General features: G+C 35.7%; 1 protein-coding gene across 2 annotated transcripts in view; it reads left to right on the top strand.

Annotated features, from left to right (window-relative positions):
• Positions 1 to 16,406, top strand: part of LOC144958688 (advillin-like) — a 94,595-nt gene extending 78,189 nt beyond the window's left edge. For both annotated transcript variants that reach the window (XM_078890826.1, XM_078890825.1), the window contains 11 exons: positions 831 to 917; positions 2,367 to 2,438; positions 3,669 to 3,788; positions 5,119 to 5,258; positions 7,234 to 7,327; positions 7,796 to 7,882; positions 9,250 to 9,363; positions 11,386 to 11,508; positions 12,833 to 12,904; positions 13,206 to 13,316; positions 16,018 to 16,406. In XM_078890826.1, coding sequence (XP_078746952.1) covers positions 831 to 917; positions 2,367 to 2,438; positions 3,669 to 3,788; positions 5,119 to 5,258; positions 7,234 to 7,327; positions 7,796 to 7,882; positions 9,250 to 9,363; positions 11,386 to 11,508; positions 12,833 to 12,904; positions 13,206 to 13,316; positions 16,018 to 16,131 — 1,134 coding nt within the window. In that variant the 3' untranslated portion in view covers positions 16,132 to 16,406. The remainder of the gene's footprint in view (positions 1 to 830; positions 918 to 2,366; positions 2,439 to 3,668; positions 3,789 to 5,118; positions 5,259 to 7,233; positions 7,328 to 7,795; positions 7,883 to 9,249; positions 9,364 to 11,385; positions 11,509 to 12,832; positions 12,905 to 13,205; positions 13,317 to 16,017) is intronic.
• Positions 16,407 to 19,738: the final 3,332 nt, after the last annotated feature.

Here is a 19,738-nt window from a genome sequence, read left to right as displayed (position 1 = left end):
CCCATAGAGACAGCATATATACCCTATTTCTGGAGTGCCAAACATTTGTGAAAACTGCTGTTTGGCTTTTGATAAGATGCTGGTTTATTGCTATGTGTACTTGGCCAGATATCTGTCAAAAGTAATGTGCAAAATGAATATAAGAGCTAAATACCAAACACGGAACATTTCGGGCCTACAACTATTCTTTCGCCACAAACAAAAGCAGATAACACTTTAATACATTTGCCGACTGCCTGGATATTAAGTTATGTATTAATCTGTTTTCTGTTTTTATTATTGGCTGAAGAAGGGTTTTGATCCTGAACGGTTTTAGGTGTATGGTATTTTGTTCTTTTTCGAAACTGTTATATTCATTTTTGTACACTACTTTTAACATTTCACAGCTTCTAGCAGTTTAGTATTCACTTATATCGGATGTAAAAGACTGAACAATCCAAAATCCTTGCTGGGTGAATGGGGAATCAGAAAAAATATTGACTGCCCCTGAGATTGATAGTCTTTTCTTGGATTGTCAAGAAAGTGATCTACCTCTGAGGAACCAGGGCCCTCACTTTATCTTCCTGCATCTACATTGCATCTGCACTTACCTATCGTCCATTTGTCCAATTGCCCATTCATCCACTAATTTATATTATTTTCTGTTGATTTGTACATCCACCCATCTAATGCAGGGATCTTTCTCTGTTGCCCATTCATAAATCACTCCACCATGCCATCTATGCATCATCCATCCATCTGTCCTTCTATCCATCCATCGAATCCCCTCTGTTTTGGGACCCACCATCCATCTCACTAATCAATGTGTTTCTATTCGTCTACTTCCCCAGGGTAGCAAGTCAACAGCAGACGAACAAGGCACAGCAGCCATTTTGGCTGTCAAAATGGACGATCAATTTGGTGGTGTCCCTATCCAGGTAAAACAAATAATTTAATTCTACACATGTCACAATGGTTTCAAAACATAACCCGCCTCTTCCCCCCCCCCCCCATCTCTCTCTCTCTCTCTCTCTCTCTCTCTCTCTCTCTCTCTCTCTCTCTCTCTCTCTCTCTCTCTCTCTCTCTCTCTCTTCTCTCTCTCTCTCTCTCTCTCTCTCTTCTCCTCCTCTCTTTCTCTCTCTCTCTCTCTCTCTCTCTCTCTCTCTCTCTCTCTCTCTCTCTCTCTCTCTCTCTCTCTCTCTCTCTCTCTCTCTCTCTCTCTCTCCCTCTCTCTCTCTCTCTCATACACACACACGTACACACACACACACACTCACTCTCTCTCTCTCTCTCTCTCTCTCTCTCTCTCTCTCTCTCTCTCTCTCTCTCTCTCTCTCTCTCTCTCTCTTTTTTTTTTCAATCTCAAAAGTGGGTATTGTATGCTGATTTGATTCTTCCCACTTAAATGGAATCCAGAAACATTAATATATAATGTTATAGTTAGGATGCGGATTAAAATTAGATTAGACCTTAATAATATTTACATATTAAAATACACTTTAGGCGGTTGATAATTTCACATACTTTTTGTTTTCTCACTGATTTTTTCTAATATATTATACTGTAATATTGATAGAGATATGTTTACCCTAACTTTATATTCACAGCTACCGAATGTTGCTTTTTTTTTTTTTAAAGGTAATAGATTAATTAAATCCTGACAGAATTTCCAAAATCTCTATCCTTAACTGTTCCCCTCGATGATTAAGCAATGTTTATACATATAATATGACAAATTGATAGTATTTAAACTTTATTTCAGGCATATTTCTATTGGACTAATCGGTATAACGATTTCAGGTCATGATGTCTTATTATTTTAATGAAGTTGATTAGAATAATTGGGCAGAAATTTTTTTATTTTCAAATCAAAATCTGGATTTTTAAAAAAGAATTATCTTGTTTTACTATCATTGTCAGTTGGAAGCTCCACATACACATATATCTCATGATGACCTCATTATCTTATCTTATCTTATCTTATCTTATTTTATCTTATCTTATCTTATCTTACCTTACTAAAGGCTTAATAGGAATTATCCTTTAAATGCCTTATACAATAGTTTATAATTACAGAATCTCATATAGCTTTCACAGTATGTATCAATGTATCATTCACAGACAGCTTTACACAACTTTGAATGTTATAACATATAATCTGGTTCACCATCGCTCTCCCCCCCCCCCCTCTCTCTCTCTCTCTCTCTCTCTCTCTCTCTCTCTCTCTCTCCTCTCTTCTCTCTCTCTCTCTCTCACTTTCTCTCTCTCCTCTCTCTCTCTCTCTCTCTCTCTCTCTCTCTCTCTCTCTCTCTCTCTCTCTCTCTCTCTCTCTCTCTCTCTCTCTCTCTCTCTCTCTCTCTCTCTCTCTCTCTCTCTCTCGTCCCCAGGTCAGAGTTGTACAATACAAGGAACCCCCACACTTCATGGCCATGTTTGGAGGAAAAATGATTGTCTTTGAGGTAAGCAAGAAATGTTTTTAACTGAAACTTGATCAACTGAACAAATGTGAATCTATGGTGTAATTTACGGATAAAAGTTGCTTACTCTGTAAGTCCTTAACCCTCTCCTTACCAACTATAGGAAAATCGTCACATTCGTTATGATACAACCAACAGTTTTCACATTCTGATTTCTCTTATACATCACAAAATGTAAAAGAAATGCTTTGATTACAGATATAAATTCTAAATACTGTGTTGTCGAGCTCATTTTGTTGAACAACAATATATATAGAATGCCCTTGTTAATTTTTTTGTTTGAGTAAGAAAAGTCGATTTTTGTGTTGGGTGGGTGTGAGGTTTGTAGGGAAATTCTAAAAATGGCTGGTAAGGAGAGAGTTAAAGACTGGCTTTATAGAGCTACTTAAAGTCACAAAAAAATTTTGATCCAGTTAGGATAAAGGTGTTAATCGTGTGATTTTTTAAATTTTTTCCATGGTCGTCGTGTAGTGAAATCAAGTAAAAATATTTTTTCTCAGTGAAGCCCATGATAAAAATATAAAATGTTACTGTTTTTTTTCTTAAACGTACACCGATATCAACTTTTAATATAACTTTATTAAAGGTTGATTTCGGTCATCATATGAAAACGGAGACTTTTTCATCGGGGCATTCTCTCGTGACAGTGTTGCTTATAATTTGCGAAATATTAAATTAAATTTGAAGTTTTATAATTGTTCTCAATTTTTTTTTTAGATTGACAACTCTTGAAGCTGTAAGGTCATTTTTTTAAAAATTGTCATAGCTCAGAACTTCCTTTGAACGTAGTAATTTCGTTTTAACAGAGCAAATTTTGAGATGGCCCCTTTGTTTTTGAACCTGTAAATGATTCAGTACATTTAATTTATGCTGTACAGCTTATAGCAATTTATTTTTTCATTAGTCACAACAATAATATAGTCATTATAGATTAGTTAATTACATAATCAACCGTTAAGCATTTCATTAATCACAGAATTTTAGTTATTAAACCAAAATAATGAACATTACAGTAATATGAAATCAAACTTGATTTAGAAATACATGTTGATGGATATAATAAATAAGTAGAAGAAGAGAAATGATAATAATAGTAAATTATAACAAAAGGCATATTAAAATTATTTAAGTGATTATTTTTTCCCACGATTGTAACAACAATGTCCACACCCACCCACCCACCCACCTCCAATATATCAATCTTGTCACAAGGGAGGTAAATCTGGTTGGCAAAAGAACAAACGCAATGGCGACGATGGCAATCATGGACCTGGAGACAAGTACATGCTACAAGTCAGAGGTACCTCGCCTTTAGACACCAAGGCTGTGCAGGTAAGGAGGTGGTGTCAATCACTTTTTTTTTTAAACAACAACAGAAAAAAAAAAAAAACTTTTTTTTTCTCATTTTTATTGTGTGGTCCTGGAGTTTTAATTCTTTTCTGTGACTTGGAGGTCAACTTTTGTTGTCTCTTTTATCCCCTTAAAAGTAGAGCATTTATGTATTCATCTTAAACAACGCCACTACCACATTATCTCATTCGTCTGTAGTGTTTCATTCAACCTGTTTTGTTCATAAAGGGGAAACCCGAAATATCCATTTTATCTGTTTTCGTATATTAAATTGAAGCTTACATTCAATTTCACATTGTTATTTATATAATAGAGTTGTGTGTCCCATTTGGTGGGGAGTCTGTGCCTGTGTCTGTATAGGACTTTCGGGTGGTCTCAACAGACAACAACTGTTTTTTTTGGTTGCTCTTTGGTTTATTTGTACGTTTATTTTCTGTTTACTAGTAGATGCTTTTATCTTACTTTTTAATGAGCGCATTTTAGTATTGATGAACTCTTTTTGTCTTTCTTTTTTCCGGAATTGAAACGACCATTAGGCGTTCCAAGTGATGTTAAACAAAGTCAAATACACAAATAAGTGGATAATATGTAGTAATATATTTTTTAAAGTGAACAATGTCATTTTCCTAATGTGAATCAAATGATGTGAAGTTTGATTCTCTAAAGAAAGGCTGATTTGGGGGAGGGGGGGGGGGTGATTCTTTTCTTAAATGTTTCCTGAAGCTCTGTCTGGAATTTTATCATGAACACATTTTCATATTTTTATCTTGCACCAATAGTGGCTCTAAAATATTTCGTTTTCACATAATATATGCCAGTGCTGATGGTTTTCCTCTGATCCACGGAAATCCGTGAAAATCCGTGATTTTGTACTCAGGGAGGAATTTCCTTCTTTGAAAAAATATAATTTCTCACAAGCAAATGTACAGGTAGTGATAGACTTGATGTGCGGTGGAACAAATAGGTGCAGTTTCCTACTCTCCAGAATTTAGCTAGAGTATCAATGATAATTTATAATCTCAATTACTCTAATAGTGGGAATTCATGCAGTAAAAATGGCGCTTAAAGGCAACTGTTCAAAATTTTCCTCCTTTTTCACTTTTTGTCACCATCAGCACTGATATGCATAAATATGCACTGGGCAGTATTGCTCTCACGTCTTTGTCCTTGTCTTTTACTGTTTACTGTTCACATGACAAATATATGGTTCACAGCTAAGCTTATTTTTCTTCCTTTTTTGTCTGTCATTGCATTGTGATGTTTTCGTAATTTTCTATATTACTATGGACTCTCTTTTGAAATCCTGTTCCAGGTTCCTCTGAGGGCTGCTTCTCTGAACTCCAACGACGTGTTTGTCATCTTCACCAAGACTGCTGTGTACAGCTGGGCTGGCAAAGGTTGTACTGGGGACGAAAGGGAGATGGCCAAAAATATTGCTCAGAGGTCCCCGAGGTAGGGAAATGTCACGGTGTTGAGAAACCTAGTTTCAGAGGAAGATTGCAGAAATGAAATGAAAAATCACTTATTGTGTATTGGCACAAACTTTTTTTTTCTATATTAAATCCCTTCCAACACACAAAGTCAAAATTCAAAATAGAATGTGCATTGTGCTATGGTGGCTATAGTTATGGTAGCCATATTGAGTTTTAGATTATTATTTGTACTTTTCAGAAACGTAAGAAGTAAATAGGTTCAAACATCAACAATTGACAAATTATGTTATAACATAGTTACAGAGCTATATAACTGAAAGTGTTTTTTTAAAATACTGTATGTTTGACTCTGATTCAGACAATGAAAGATATTAAGTGCAAAGAAAATTATGAGTGCAGAATGATAATTCACTGTTTAACAAAAAAATGTGATGGAGTGGATCTTGACCGGGTTTCCTATGCAACTTCAAAGATAATGATTCCTGCTTTCATGCACATAAGGCCTCTAAAACGCTATGTGTGCCCTTGCATGGTATAGCTGAAAGACTGTTTTCTGATATTTGTACTGACTTGAAGTGGTTTGCTGATTAAAGAGACTTTTTTTTTTGGGTGGGAGGGGGGGGGGGGATGTGTTCCATTTTTGAATAGTCAGTAAATTTCCTCCTTTTCCCCGATTTTTAAGAATATTTCGTCCTTTTTAAAAAAAATTCCCACTGGAATCTATTTTTACTCCAGGAGCATGGGACATCAACAACCCACCTCCACGAGACAAATATTTGGCCACCCTTCCTTCCATGTTGTCCTCTTATCCTTTAGTTCAGCTTCTGTGTTGCATCGTCAGCTGATAGTAGTAGGTCTTCCCCTCTATTGTTTCTCCTGAGGATTCCATAGGAGTGTCATCTGTCATACGACAAGGAAAATGTGGACAAAATGCCTTTCCAAATAGTAGTTTGTTGAGATGTCTATGGGGCAGAGAAGTCATGACGGCCCACCTTCCTCTCCTTTTCCAGTTCAAAACTCCTTGGAAGTGTTTAACCAGTATTCCCGCACAATGTATAAACAATGATTCTGTTACATATTGAATCATAAGGTGGTGTAACTATTTTAGTAGCAGGATGTAAGGCAGATTATTATGATGACTGGCGTAAAAGAGTGAGGATGAATTATATTTATTGACGAACAGCATTTACTAACACTAGAAAATAAGTTGTCATCACTCTGAAACCAGCAGATCAGTTGCCCATTGTATGTATCCAGTCGTCTGGAAGACTGACTGTAAACATCAAATCAGATTTAAACCAGTATTTTGACATCACACTTTTGTTCACTCTTGCTGGTTCTAACCTTCTAGCCTAATTCAGGTCATATTTTCGAGTCCAAGAATATACTATTAAACAGACTTAAAAGTATTGAAGTATAGAAGTGAACAACCTACCCGCTGGAATTAAGTTTTTGAGCAAAATTGAGACCTTTAGAGATACACTAAAGATCATCAGGAGAGTACAATCATTTTTCGTTTTTATTTTTGATATGTACCTCGACAGGAATAAATAACGATAAGCATTGAACTGTAAGCTTCAATCTATTAGACGACGACAGATACTCTGGACATTTCATGTTTCCCCTTTATCAACAAAACATGATAAATAAAACACTAAGGATGAATATGTAAATGGCGTCGTTAAGGTGAATGAACAAAAACAATGATGGGACAAGAAATATAATGCCCTTTTGTAAGGAAGTATGAATTAAAATAGGAGTAAACAAAAACAATGATGGGATGAGCATACAATTCAATAACTTGAAACATCCACAGTATCTGTCTTTGTCTAATAAATTGAAGCTTACAATTCAATACTTACAGTTAGTTTTTCCTTCTGGCTCCAAGCAGCAACATTTTTATTACTTGACAGGAATACAAACTCTTCTTTAAGAAGAAGTAGAAGTTTGAAAAATTAATCCATGTCATTCTCTTTGCTGTGTCTTTATCACAGAGCTTTACAGACCGTGTTTGAGGGACAAGAAAAACCAGAGTTCTGGAATGTTCTTGGAGGAAAAGAGGAATACTCTTCATCCAAAGCACTTAGGGTTTGTTTTGTCTATGTTCATTCTATTTTTTTTTTCTGTAAGAATTCTGTTTTCAAACCCGAAACTGCTCATTTTTCTGTGACATGTCAAATTGAATGTTACCACTCAGGTGTACACAGTCCAACCTACTCTGCCATACTAATGCAGTTTTTTAAAAATTATTCATATTTTATTTCATTAATATTATATTATTATTATTATTATTATTATTATTATTATTATTATTATTATTATTATTATTATTATTATTATTATTATTATTATTATATCAATATTATTATTATTATTATTATTATTATTATTATTATTATTATTATTATTATTATTATCATTATTATTATTATTATTATTATTATTATTATTATTATTATTATCAATATTATTCTTATTCTTATTATTATTATTGGGTTTTTGTTTATTATTGTTATCATCATTTCACCAAAATCATTATCATTCATACCCTACCAGGACGAAGGCAGCCATCCACCCCGTCTGTACCAAGTTTCCAATGCTAGAGGTTACCTCTTTGCAGAGGAAATACACGAATTTGTGCAGGTATGTTTTCTACTTTTACTATCATAAAGAGTATTTTTATATGGAAATATTTATATACTCACCTAGCCACGATTGTTGTCCGCTGCGAAGAGAATGGTTGTCTGTATCCCAATCCTTTTGGTTATGAAGCCAACTCAGTGGATAGTATATCCTTACCCTTTCTTATACACATGGATGACTTTCTTATGCTACCTATCTCCCCCCCCCCCTCTTCTCTCTCTCTCTCTCTCTCTTTCTCTCTCTGTCTCTCTCTTTCTCTCTCTCTCTCTCTCTCTCTCTCTCTCTCTCTCTCTCTCTCTCTCTCTCTCTCTCTCTCTCTCTCTCTCTCTCTCTCTCTCTCTCTCTCTCTCTCCACCCCTCTCTATTTTTTCCTCTATCTCTCTTACTCTCTTTTTTTTTTTCTCTTTCTACGAAGAAATCTGTTTGCAATTGAAATGTTGTATTTTATTTCAGTTTAAGATAAATACTAAGTGGTCCTACATGCCTATAAGTCCCACAAAGCTTTAGTTTACCCCTGTAGCATTAAATTTTCAGTGGCAATCGCTTGATACCCTTTGAATAGAACACTAGACTCGCACTAAATGCTTTCTGACAGATCTATTAGATTCAGCAACCCAAACACTGCTGTGTGGACAAGTTGGTTAAGAGAAAAATTAAAGTAAATAAAGGGAATATAGATCCCCGATTGATACGAGTCAATTTACGTGTGAGAGCGAGTGCTGTACTACTGCGCTATTGGATCTATCTACCTCTATGAACTTTTGTAGAAATATGAATTTTGGGTCCCATTATCTGCAAAGTAAATAAGCATCTAAATTCAATAATACTTTGGTGAAAACGAAAATATGGCGTATATCCCCAATGAAATGACCAGTTTTTATCCCAATGACATGACCGATATTTTCTCCCACTGAAATGACTTGTATATTTTCCCATGAAAAAAGCAAATTGGTCTACTTTATTCTGCAGATTTGTGTATTACATTGTGTAAGCTCTTTAAAAAAAAAAGAGCTTTTATATAGCGCAATATCCACTAAATGTGCTCAAAGCGCTTACAAGGGGTCCCTGGTCAACAGCAACATTTAACATGTAGGACGGGACATGACGCCTGTTAGGCGATATTACAATTTTTCAGACAAAGACAACGTCAACGGCCAGGTACTCATTTTACACCTGAGTACAGTGAGAGAACGTGAGTAAAGAGTCTTTTCCAAGGACTCAACTATGCGCCGAGTGCAGGGCTAGAACCCAGGACCTTCTGATCGGAAACGAGTGTCATACCACTAGACCACATAGTCTTTGTTTTGATATTATATCCACCTTCACCACTCCTTTTTCCAACTTTCTCCATCGTCTTCCCCATTCAGAGTGACTTGATCGAGGATGATATCATGATGCTGGATGCCTGGGAATGTGTCTACATCTGGGTTGGTAAGGACAGTAACAAACAGGAACGAGAAGGATGTGATGGGTTGGCACTGGTAAGAGACAAACTCTACGTTGCTTCCGTATTAGGAGGCCCCATGGCTCAGTGGAATTGTTTTCTTTTTTATAACAACAAGAAAAAAATTTTTTGTTATAATAATGGAGCTTTATATAGCGCAATATCCACTAAATGTGCTCCAAGCACTTTACAAGGGCTCCCTGGTCAACAGCAACATTTAACATGTAGGACGGGACATGACGCATGTTAGGCGATATTAAAATTTTTTGGACAAAGACCGCTGTTAACGGCCAGGTACTCATTTTACACCTGAGTACGGTGAGAGAATGTGAGTAAAGAACCTTTTCCAAGGACTCAACTATGCGCCGAGCGCAAGGCTCGAACCCAGAACCTTCCGATCCAAAAGCGAGTGTCATACCACTAGACCACATAGCCGCACAAGAAATGAAGTGAGTAGGAAAGTGCCAGAAGACAATAGAGAATAAAAAGTTTGCGGCGGCGATGGGTGTCAGTACCCGCGACCTTACTGGTACAACAACTCCACCTGGCTGAGGAGAGTGTGACTCTACCGTATGAGCGATCCACGATCCCAAAAAAGATTATCTCTAACCCTGACTTTTATTAGAGCCTTCTCTTCCTGACTTCTTGAGGTCACGGGTTCAACACATATTTTGTAATGATAATGGTAAGTTGTAGGCCAAAAGAGCCATAAGGCTCAAGGAACTAGAGCTTATTCTGGTTTCTGTAGCGTTGAACAGACAATAGCATTTGCCTGCTACTCTTTGGATAGGATGCTAGGCTATCTCTCTCAAAATATACTTTCAACCAGATCTATCAGAGCCAGCTAACAATCAAGCTGTGATAATTTTTTTCAATCTAGCCAGTAATTTGGGGTATCAGGATAAAAAATATGATTTATTTTCACTTCCATAGGCATTTTAGCAGAAAAGTGATGACTGGAAAAGTTTGGCATTTTTTCATACCCTTTGGCAAACATTTTTGACTTGTTTGACATTTTTTCAAAATTAATTTGGCAAGCTTAGTTCCTGGTATGACATTAAGCAATTCACCTTGGTCCAACCCACTTGTGGCTCTGAACAGCATCTCATGCCTCGGATAATTCAATCTTCTCTTGAAACCTATGCTGAAGACAAATACCGGGAATTATATTTCTTTTTATAACATTTTAAAGATTGTTTGGAACCAAGTAGACAGCGAAAGTTGCATGTGAGTCTTGTGAGCCTTTAACAATTAGTTTTAACAGACTTAAATGCTTTGAACTATCAAAAAGGCATTACCCTACTCGAATCAAGTGAATGAGTACCGAGTTATATGTGATTGATGGTTATTATGGATTGATGTTAGAGTGATTTTGGATCCCTTACAGGCTACTTTCACTAGACAAAATGGAAATTGCATTACAAACGGTGGGAAATAAATGAGGGATTGTGAAGAGCATTGAGTACAGTGAATCTTTCAAAATGAACAATATGAAAATGAATGTTTAAATTTATTTCACTTTCTTAATGATAATCTTAAACACTTATACCCTTACGAGGCTGATATTCTATGATTGAATTTGCTTTTAGGAAAATGAAGATGAAGGTTTTTGAAGTTTCAATAAATGACATGACAGTTGATGCTTGACTTTATAGATTAATTTTCCATTAAAACAAATGCTTTCATAAATGAAAAAAAATAAACAAAAAAAAAAACAGCAACAAAAAAAACAAAAAAACAAAAACAAAGTGGAACAAGTGATATATGTCAAGAAAATATATTTAAAAATATAGGCTTGTATTTGAGGTATTGTAATAAACGACAAGGTGATGTCGAGATTATGCATTTTGTCACATTTTAAGAGCTGTAAATTATTTTAGTTCCCCCAACCCATAAAATCAACCAGCCCTTTGGAATATTCACCACATGATATTTGCCATCCTCATGTTACAGTTCATCGTCTATGGCAAAACTAAGGAACAAAACCCAAGACAAAGCATTTTATCTTGAAACTTTTGCTATCATCTTAAACATTTGACCTTTCACCTTTTGTCACCAGGATTACCTAAAATCTGACCCATCTGGCAGAGACCATGACACACCTATCTTTAAAATCAAGCAGGGATTGGAACCTCCTTCATTTACAGGCTTCTTTGGTGTTTGGGACTTTGAACTCTGGAATGTAAGTTTGCTTTTGATTTTCTTTACTTCATTGTACAGTTCACTCCGTTTAATTGCACATCGGTTAATCGTACACTTCGCTTATACACTACACATTCCCGGAAAAATGGAATTTTTTCTGTTTAATCGCTCTGCATATTCGCACACCTTCTCTACTTAATCACTACACCTTGATTCCATCTTGATTGGAGAAAAATATCTTTAAAATTCACCAAAAAGTATTGAAAATGCGTTTCTATTGAACCATCATTATCACATGTGAAAAGCTTTCCCATCAATGTGATTCCACCGTCCCTCTGAACCCAACTATGTCAGATGCACAATGCTTGGTATCTGGCATCAAAGGATTGCCTGACACAATGGGCTGATTGACTCAGAACTCGTTGTCTGCATCACTAGGTGTGAAACGTGATCACAATCCACGTAATGCCGGGTGTTTGTTGACATTGTCTGACTAGTTGATTGAAATTCTCTCCCAGTACATTGTTTTCCTCTACTGGACTGTGAACAATAAGAAATAATTACGAAAAAAAACCCTTGTCTCATCTTTTGATTGATCCATATGGTCCCTGTTCACGTATAGACAAAAAAATTTAAAGAAATCAAAATCTAACCAATGAATTGCCTTAAACTTTATATAGTCATTGCCGTATTTGAAAAAAAAAACAACAACTTAAAAGACTGCACCACTTATAACATTGTGTCATCACAATTTACCGTCAACTCAAGGCACATCTTTCTCCCCATCAGAAGGTTGGCTCTCGAGATGGAAAGGTCGACACAATGTCTTGCTTAAAAAAGAATATGACTTAAATCACTATGCTGATGCTTCACGATTACTACAGTTCATATTTGAATTTTAATGATGTTTAATGTTGTGAATAATGAAAACTCAGACTTGTATTTAAAAAATATAAAAATTATGTGTGAAAAAAAAAAATTAAATTACTCAAAAGGTTTGCTAAAAACTTTCATATGGGCATGTAATGCCTGCAGTAAACTATGTTTAGGGTGACGAGCATCATGCTTTCTGAAGTAAAAATAAGACCTTTTCCTCAAAAATTTGTAGACAAATAAAAACCAAAAAAAAACAAGCCATACAAAAGAAAAAATATGCCATGTTGTGAGATGAAATATCTGACGGAAAAGTCACATAATCTTGTTGGTTGTCTGCTCTGCTTACAGCTTGATTTTAAAAAAAAAAAACCATTGAGTCTGAATGATAGAAAAGATTATATGTAAAGAATAATCATGTCTAACATTGCCTTTTTTTGAGAGTTTGATATAATACATGATTTTGTCTTTATTGTTGTTATGTATTTTAGAAAGGACTCTCGTTTGAAGAGATGAGGAAACAAATTGGAAAAGAGAACCTCCCACTTCAAGAAGTTAAAGAGGTGAGTGATTAGAACGGCTCATTGTAAGGAATTTAGATAATCGTCAGTCTGATCCCTCTGAAGAGATCACAGTATGTTTAGAATAGACTGAAATGCAAGGGATGATATTGATTTAAATAAGATCAAATGACCAGTATTTTTCCCAATGAAATGACAAGTACTTTACAGAATAAAGTGACCATTTTTTTTCACCCAATGAAATGACCAGTATTTTTACTCACTGAAATGACTAGTATATTTCTCTGTGAAAACTGCAAATTTTTTTAATGTCTAATAAACGGGTCTACTTTATTCTACTCAGAATGGACAAATCAGCGGTCAGAGCTTTAACGAAGTTCCCAAGTATTCTTTGGTAGAGTTGCAAGTCCCTGCTGATCAGTTACCTAGTGGAGTGGATCCCTCTGCCAGGGAGGTAAGAATTTGATATTTGTCATCTAGATTCAAGATGGAGTGTAGTGATTGTGTCTTCATCTTGAAAGGCACCCTCAGTTTTAGTGTAGTGATTGTGGTGTCTTCGTCATGAAAGGCACCCTTAGTTTTAGTGTAGTGATTGTGGTGTCTTCGTCATGAAAGGCACCCTTAGTTTTAGTGTAGTGATTGTGTCTTCGTCTTGAAAGGCACCCTCAGTTTTAGTGTAGTGATTGTGTCTTCGTCTTGAAAGGCACCCTTAGTTTTGTTAGTGTAGTGATTGTGTCTTCGTCTTGAAAGGCACCCTTAGTTTTGTTAGTGTAGTGATTGTGTCTTGTCTTGAAAGGCACCCTTATTTTAGTGTAGTGATTGTGTCTTCGTCTTGAAAGGCACCCTCAGTTTTAGTGTAGTGATTGTGTCTTCGTCTTGAAAGGCATCCTTAGTTTTAGTGTAGTGATTGTGTCTTGTCTTGAAAGGCACCCTTATTTTAGTGTAGTGATTGTGTCTTCGTCTTGAAAGGCACCCTCAGTTTTAGTGTAGTGATTGTGTCTTTGTCTTGAAAGGCACCCTTAGTTTTAGTGTAGTGATTGTGTCTTCGTCTTGAAAGACACCCTTAGTTTTAGTGTAGTGATTGTGGTGTCTTCGTCATGAAAGGCACCCTTAGTTTTAGTGTAGTGATTGTGGTGTCTTCGTCATGAAAGGCACCCTTAGTTTTAGTGTAGTGATTGTGGTGTCTTCGTCATGAAAGGCACCCTTAGTTTTAGTGTAGTGAATGTGGTGTCTTCGTCATGAAAGGCACCCTTAGTTTTAGTGTAGTGAATGTGGTGTCTTCGTCATGAAAGGCACCCTTAGTTTTAGTGTAGTGATTGTGTCCTCGTCTTGAAAGGCACCCTTAGTTTTAGTGTAGTGATTGTGTCTTCGTCATGAAAGGCACCCTCAGTTTTAGTGTAGTGATTGTGTCTTCGTCTTGAAAGGCACCCTCAGGTTTAGTGTAGTGATTGTGTCTTCGTCTTGAAAGGCACCCTTAGTTTTAGTGTAGTGATTGTGGTGTCTTCGTCATGAAAGGCACCCTTAGTTTTAGTGTAGTGATTGTGGTGTCTTCGTCATGAAAGGCACCCTCAGTTTTAGTGTAGTGATTGTGTCCTTGTCTTGAAAGGTACCCTTAGTTTTAGTGTAGTGATTGTGTCTTCGTCTTGAAAGGCACCCTTAGTTTTGTTAGTGTAGTGATTGTGTCTTGTCTTGAAAGGCACCATTATTTTAGTGTAGTGATTGTGTCTTCGTCTTGAAAGGCACCTTAGTTTTAGTGTAGTGATTGTGTCTTTGTCTTGAAAGGCACCCTTAGTTTTAGTGTGGTGATTGTGTCTTCGTCTTGAAAGGCACTCTTAGTTTTAGTGTAGTGATTGTGTCTTCGTCATGAAAGGCACCCTTAGTTTTAGTGTAGTGATTGTGGTGTCTTCATCTTGAAAGGCGCCCTTAGTTTTGTTAGTGTAGTGATTGTGTCTTCGTCTTGAAAGGTACCCTTAGTTTTAGTGTAGTGGTTGTGTCTTCGTCTTGAAAGGTACCCTTAGTTTTAGTGTAGTGGTTGTGTCTTCGTCTTGAAAGGCACCTTAGTTTTAGTGTAGTGATTGTGTCTTCGTCTTGAAAGGTACCCTTAGTTTTAGTGTAGTGATTGTGTCTTCGTCTTGAAAGGCACCCTCAGTTTTAGTGTAGTTATTGTGGTGTCTTCATCTTGAAAGGCACCCTTAGTTTTAGTGTAGTGATTGTGTCTTCGTCTTGAAAGGCACCCATTATTTTAGTGTAGTGATTGTGTCTACGTCTTGAAAGGCACCCTCAGTTTTAGTGTAGTGATTGTGTCTTCGTCTCGAAAGGGACCTTTAGTTAAAGTGGGCACATATTAAATGGACACAAATGACGCATTATTGAACACAGAGATTAGCATAACGACAAACTGTCCTGATAAAATCAGGACTGTTCAGATTTGTCAATCTGACGAATATTTTAAGAGAGAAAAATGGGACTGTTTATTGTGTATGGAAATACCTTTGCATGTCTCAGGATTATGCTTTATCGACTGGCAAATTAAAACAAGGAACAGAAAAAATCTCTAGATCTAGATTATAGTATATAAGAGTCCAAACGTACTGCTGTGTTGGATCTTGATGGTATGATGTGTTAGGGTGTCCCGTTTTAGCTCTTTGAAAAGGTGGTGTCATTGAATGGTTTTAAAGGACATGCAATTTGAATTTCTGTCTGGATCAGGATTTTGAGGATTAGTTGTTTGTGCCTATCACTACATCTGTATACAATAAGAATGAGGATCTCACATTTTCCGACACACAAATCCCGATATTATTCATACCACATATTCTGACAACCCTCTCCCCCCCCCCCCCCCCCCCCCCAAGAAAAGACAGACCTAATGTGATGCTGATGATGTTTTGTACATGTCTACTTTTTGCAGTGGCGCATACCAGTCCCTGATGGTACTAGGATAAGAAATGTGTATTTAAGTTTTGTGTGCGATTGTTGAATGTGTATGTGTAGCTGCTCCATCTGGAACTGTAGTTGGTCTACAAGGAGTTTTTTCTGAATGATATTCAAATGAGTCTTCCATTTTATGTTTCATTGTATAAATCTTCCTTAGAGTGCTGTTTATGAAGTTGAAATTTTTTTTTCTTTTTTTTTCTTTTTTTTTTTCTAACCAGATCCACCTCAAAGACAATGAGTTTCTGTCAACATTTGGAATGTCTTATAACGATTTCAATAAGATACCAGCATGGAAACAGAAACAAATGAAACAGAAGCATAAGTTATTCTAATTCATTCATGGACTCGTGGATTCTGCATATCATCAATCCATCCATTCAGTCATCCATCCATACATTGGCTCATCCTTTCATCCATCATCACATTGATGGAATTACGCACTAGTGTAACCAACATTTCTGGTTAAATTGAGTTATGACTTCTACAAAACATCCCAAATCTTGTCCTTAAATCCTCTCAAGGCGTTGAACCTATATCTTTAAAGGTGATGGAGAACATTCATAATTTGCAAAACAGGGTTAACATCAAAATTGTAAAAATAAAAAAATAACTTTACAGGGCACTAGGTCAAGTAACAAGATATTGGTTATGTTAGTGCGTGATTCCCTCGACAATTATTACATTGTGCTCCATGTAAAACCACGTCCATTTTTAGCAGCATTGAGTTGTAATGACTCCTTTAGAACTATTATTTAATAATATAGTGGATGACATGCTCACATTATTATATATTGTCGAATGTGTCGGATGACAAGCTTACATTCTTAGGACCATTATTTAAATATATATATATATATAATATATTATATATATATATTATATATATATATATATATATATATATATATATATATAATATGTGTGTGTTTCGTTTTTAACAATTGTTTCTTGTTTTGTACCCAGGAAATATATTGAATTTTATTACAATATTTGCTGATTCTTATCCAAACCTTAAGGCCTTGTATGTACCAGCTGAATCCAATTACTTGACACACCCCCCTCAATGTAATTTTATTATGGAATGGATCAGATGTTAAAGATTGAATTATAAGTGTATTTAAAAGTTTGATTGGGTCATTTTTTATCGTAAATAAAGAAGACTAGGTCACAATTTTTAAACTACAATCAGGACGAAATCATCTGAAACACCACATCACAAGATTTTCAAAAGATGAGAAACAGTCATGTGTAATTAGCCAATGTTTTCCTTACCTTAGCTCATTCTTCTTTTTATTTTCAGAGTGTTTTAAGTTTACAAAAATGCCAATATTACTGACAGTAGTAAGATACTGAGATGGACGAATAGCTAGGTACATACATCTATGATAACAGTTCAATGAAGTTTCATAAATTTTATGAAAAATGTGTTGCATTATTATAAACACGACAGGTGTATCCTGTAGCAAAGAAAACAAGCAAATTGTAAATGGTAAAAATCCGAAAAGTAGTTGATTATATTGCCAGAAAAATGAAAGCAGATATAAAGAAACCTTTTATCCAATTTTTGTCAGTAATGTTGTGACAATTTGAAGAAGTGTGTCCATTAGAGAAATACTTTGAAGTAGTCTCTACTGAAATTTAAAAGGCCATTGCTGCAGTGATCTTTCTACCTCTGCTATTGGAGTTACGTGGAGTTATGAAAATGATTTAGTCTTCTCTTGTTTGTTTGTTTTTCTGTCTTTCTTTACCATTCTTATGCAAAAGTGTAAACAGATAATATCATTTATTTTCTGTTGTGATATATTATATTATATTTTGTGATTTGATTATATGTGATGACGACTCACTGTCTCCTACTGTCCCAGTCATCTACAAAGTGAAAAAAAAAAGTTTAAAATTTAGACACTACTTCTTTTATATTTAGTTTTTGTATTTCACTGACTTTATCGGTCTAGACTCTGCACTTATAAGTATGTGAAGTTAGGAGTGATAAAACGGTAGGTAAAATATGATACCTGTTTTGAAGATAATAATTGTAATTTCTTAGACAGAACTTGTTCTTCATATAATCTGATAATCTTGGCTTTAGGTTCTTCTTTTTCTTAACAATCACTTATCATTGAATGTAAATCGCTGTACTGCAGTTACGCGCCAGAGGCCCAGCTAATCCGTCTTTGGGTTGATTTTCTTGTCCGAGTTTCTTCTCGTAGATAGTCTGCATCCAAGGCTGTGGACACCATCTATTCAGGGGGGAAGCGAGGGGGGGGGGGGGAGTGTAGGCTGTCCATATTTGTCTGGTCTTTACCCTTTGACCTTCCCAGTATGATTGAACCTGCTGGTATAGCCCTACGGATCGTGCAAGCCGCTGAGGCCACCACACTACAAAGGAATGGAATTGTGGCTATCCTCTTTGCCTGAACACAAAACTAGATTATTCCTGATCAGTGTGGTTTTTGGGGGTTTTTTTTTGGTGCCCTATATTAGTTTAGCTAATCAACGATGTATGATGTAGAGAGGGTCCTTTTCTTCTTTTTTGTTTGTTTTAAACATAGAATTAGAGTGGTGTTAACTCATTCATATCTTGGCACTGCATTACGCCTAATGCCTTTGTTATCAGTCCAATGGGGATTAATGTTTTATATATTTTATTATTTCATTTTTGAAATTAAGATTAGAGCAGATATGATTTTTTCATTCAACAGGATTTTTTTTTTTAATTAAGACTGGCAACCGAAAGTTATAATTTCTGTCGTCCTTGCTTTTGTGAACTGTGGTTATTTATAAACCATATCTGAACATGTTTTTGTTTTTTTTTTTCTTTTGGAATATAAGATCTGTTATTGTTTAATTATGATGATGGTTTTATAATGTGTCTTTAATTATAAATTTCGTCCATTTAGTAATATGAAAAAGTATGTGATTTGTTTTGTGCTTCAAATTATACCACATTTGTAATGTCATGGTCATGACAATTGATCTTGGTTTATTTCATTGTTGTCATGACATAGCTTTTATTGAAAGTAGTCAAAATTTTAGTAACGCATGCTTGTTGTCATAGATGTGTTTATTTTTTATGATCTGTTTTGTTTTTGTTTTTAATTTTTTTTAAAGTATTATTTGAGGGTGTGACTCTCAATACCTGCGAAGTGTTGTTTTTGATCAGTCAAAGAAAATTGCTTAATTTCATATATTAAGTGAGATAAAGGCACAGATGCTCGTCTTAGTGGGAGTGTTAAAAAAAGAAACAAAAAAACTTATATATATATCCATTAAATGTGCTCAAAACACTTTACAAAGGGTCTCGTACAAACAGCAACAAGTAATGTGTAGAACGCCTAATTGGTGATATTACCTTTTTTTTTTTCCGACAGAGAGACAATGCTGTTAATGACCAGATACTCATTTTACACCAGAGGACAGTGAGAGAATGCGAGTAAAGAGCCTTTTCCAAGGACTCAACTATGCGGCGAGTGAGGTTCAAACTCTGGACCTTCCGATCTGAAAGAGAGTGTCATACCACAAAACCACATAGCCGTCTGTTCTGGAAGTTAAACTTTTTTCCCTGATAATTCCAAAGTGTCCAATGAATTGAAAGAAGTATTAGAACACTGATGCCTCTACCAACAACACTAAATGCCGACCTGCAGCCATACCATCATCTGCTCCAGTCAGCACCAGAAGAATTTATATCTTCATAGCTACCAACAACTATTCTATCAAAACTAAAGAGGGAACATGGTCTACCCGCTCTCAAAACGTTGGCACAAGACAGGGACACCTGGGAAAATATTATAAAAGGGATTTGACAAGTAGAGGACATGCTGAAAACTGCACTACGTATATACAGCAAGCGTCCATGAGACTGCGTAGCCAAAATCATCATCATCATTAGATCATTTCCTGTCTAGATGTCACTGAGCAGGTGTTGAAAATCATCTC

This window comes from Berghia stephanieae, chromosome 13, assembly GCF_034508935.2.
Source record: "Berghia stephanieae isolate SIO BIC M18660-M18661 chromosome 13, UCSD_Bste_1.3, whole genome shotgun sequence".
NCBI classification, from domain to species: Eukaryota; Metazoa; Mollusca; class Gastropoda; order Nudibranchia; family Aeolidiidae; genus Berghia; species Berghia stephanieae.
The sequence above is the reverse complement of the archived record's forward strand: the minus strand, read 5'-3'. Positions and strand labels throughout refer to the sequence as shown.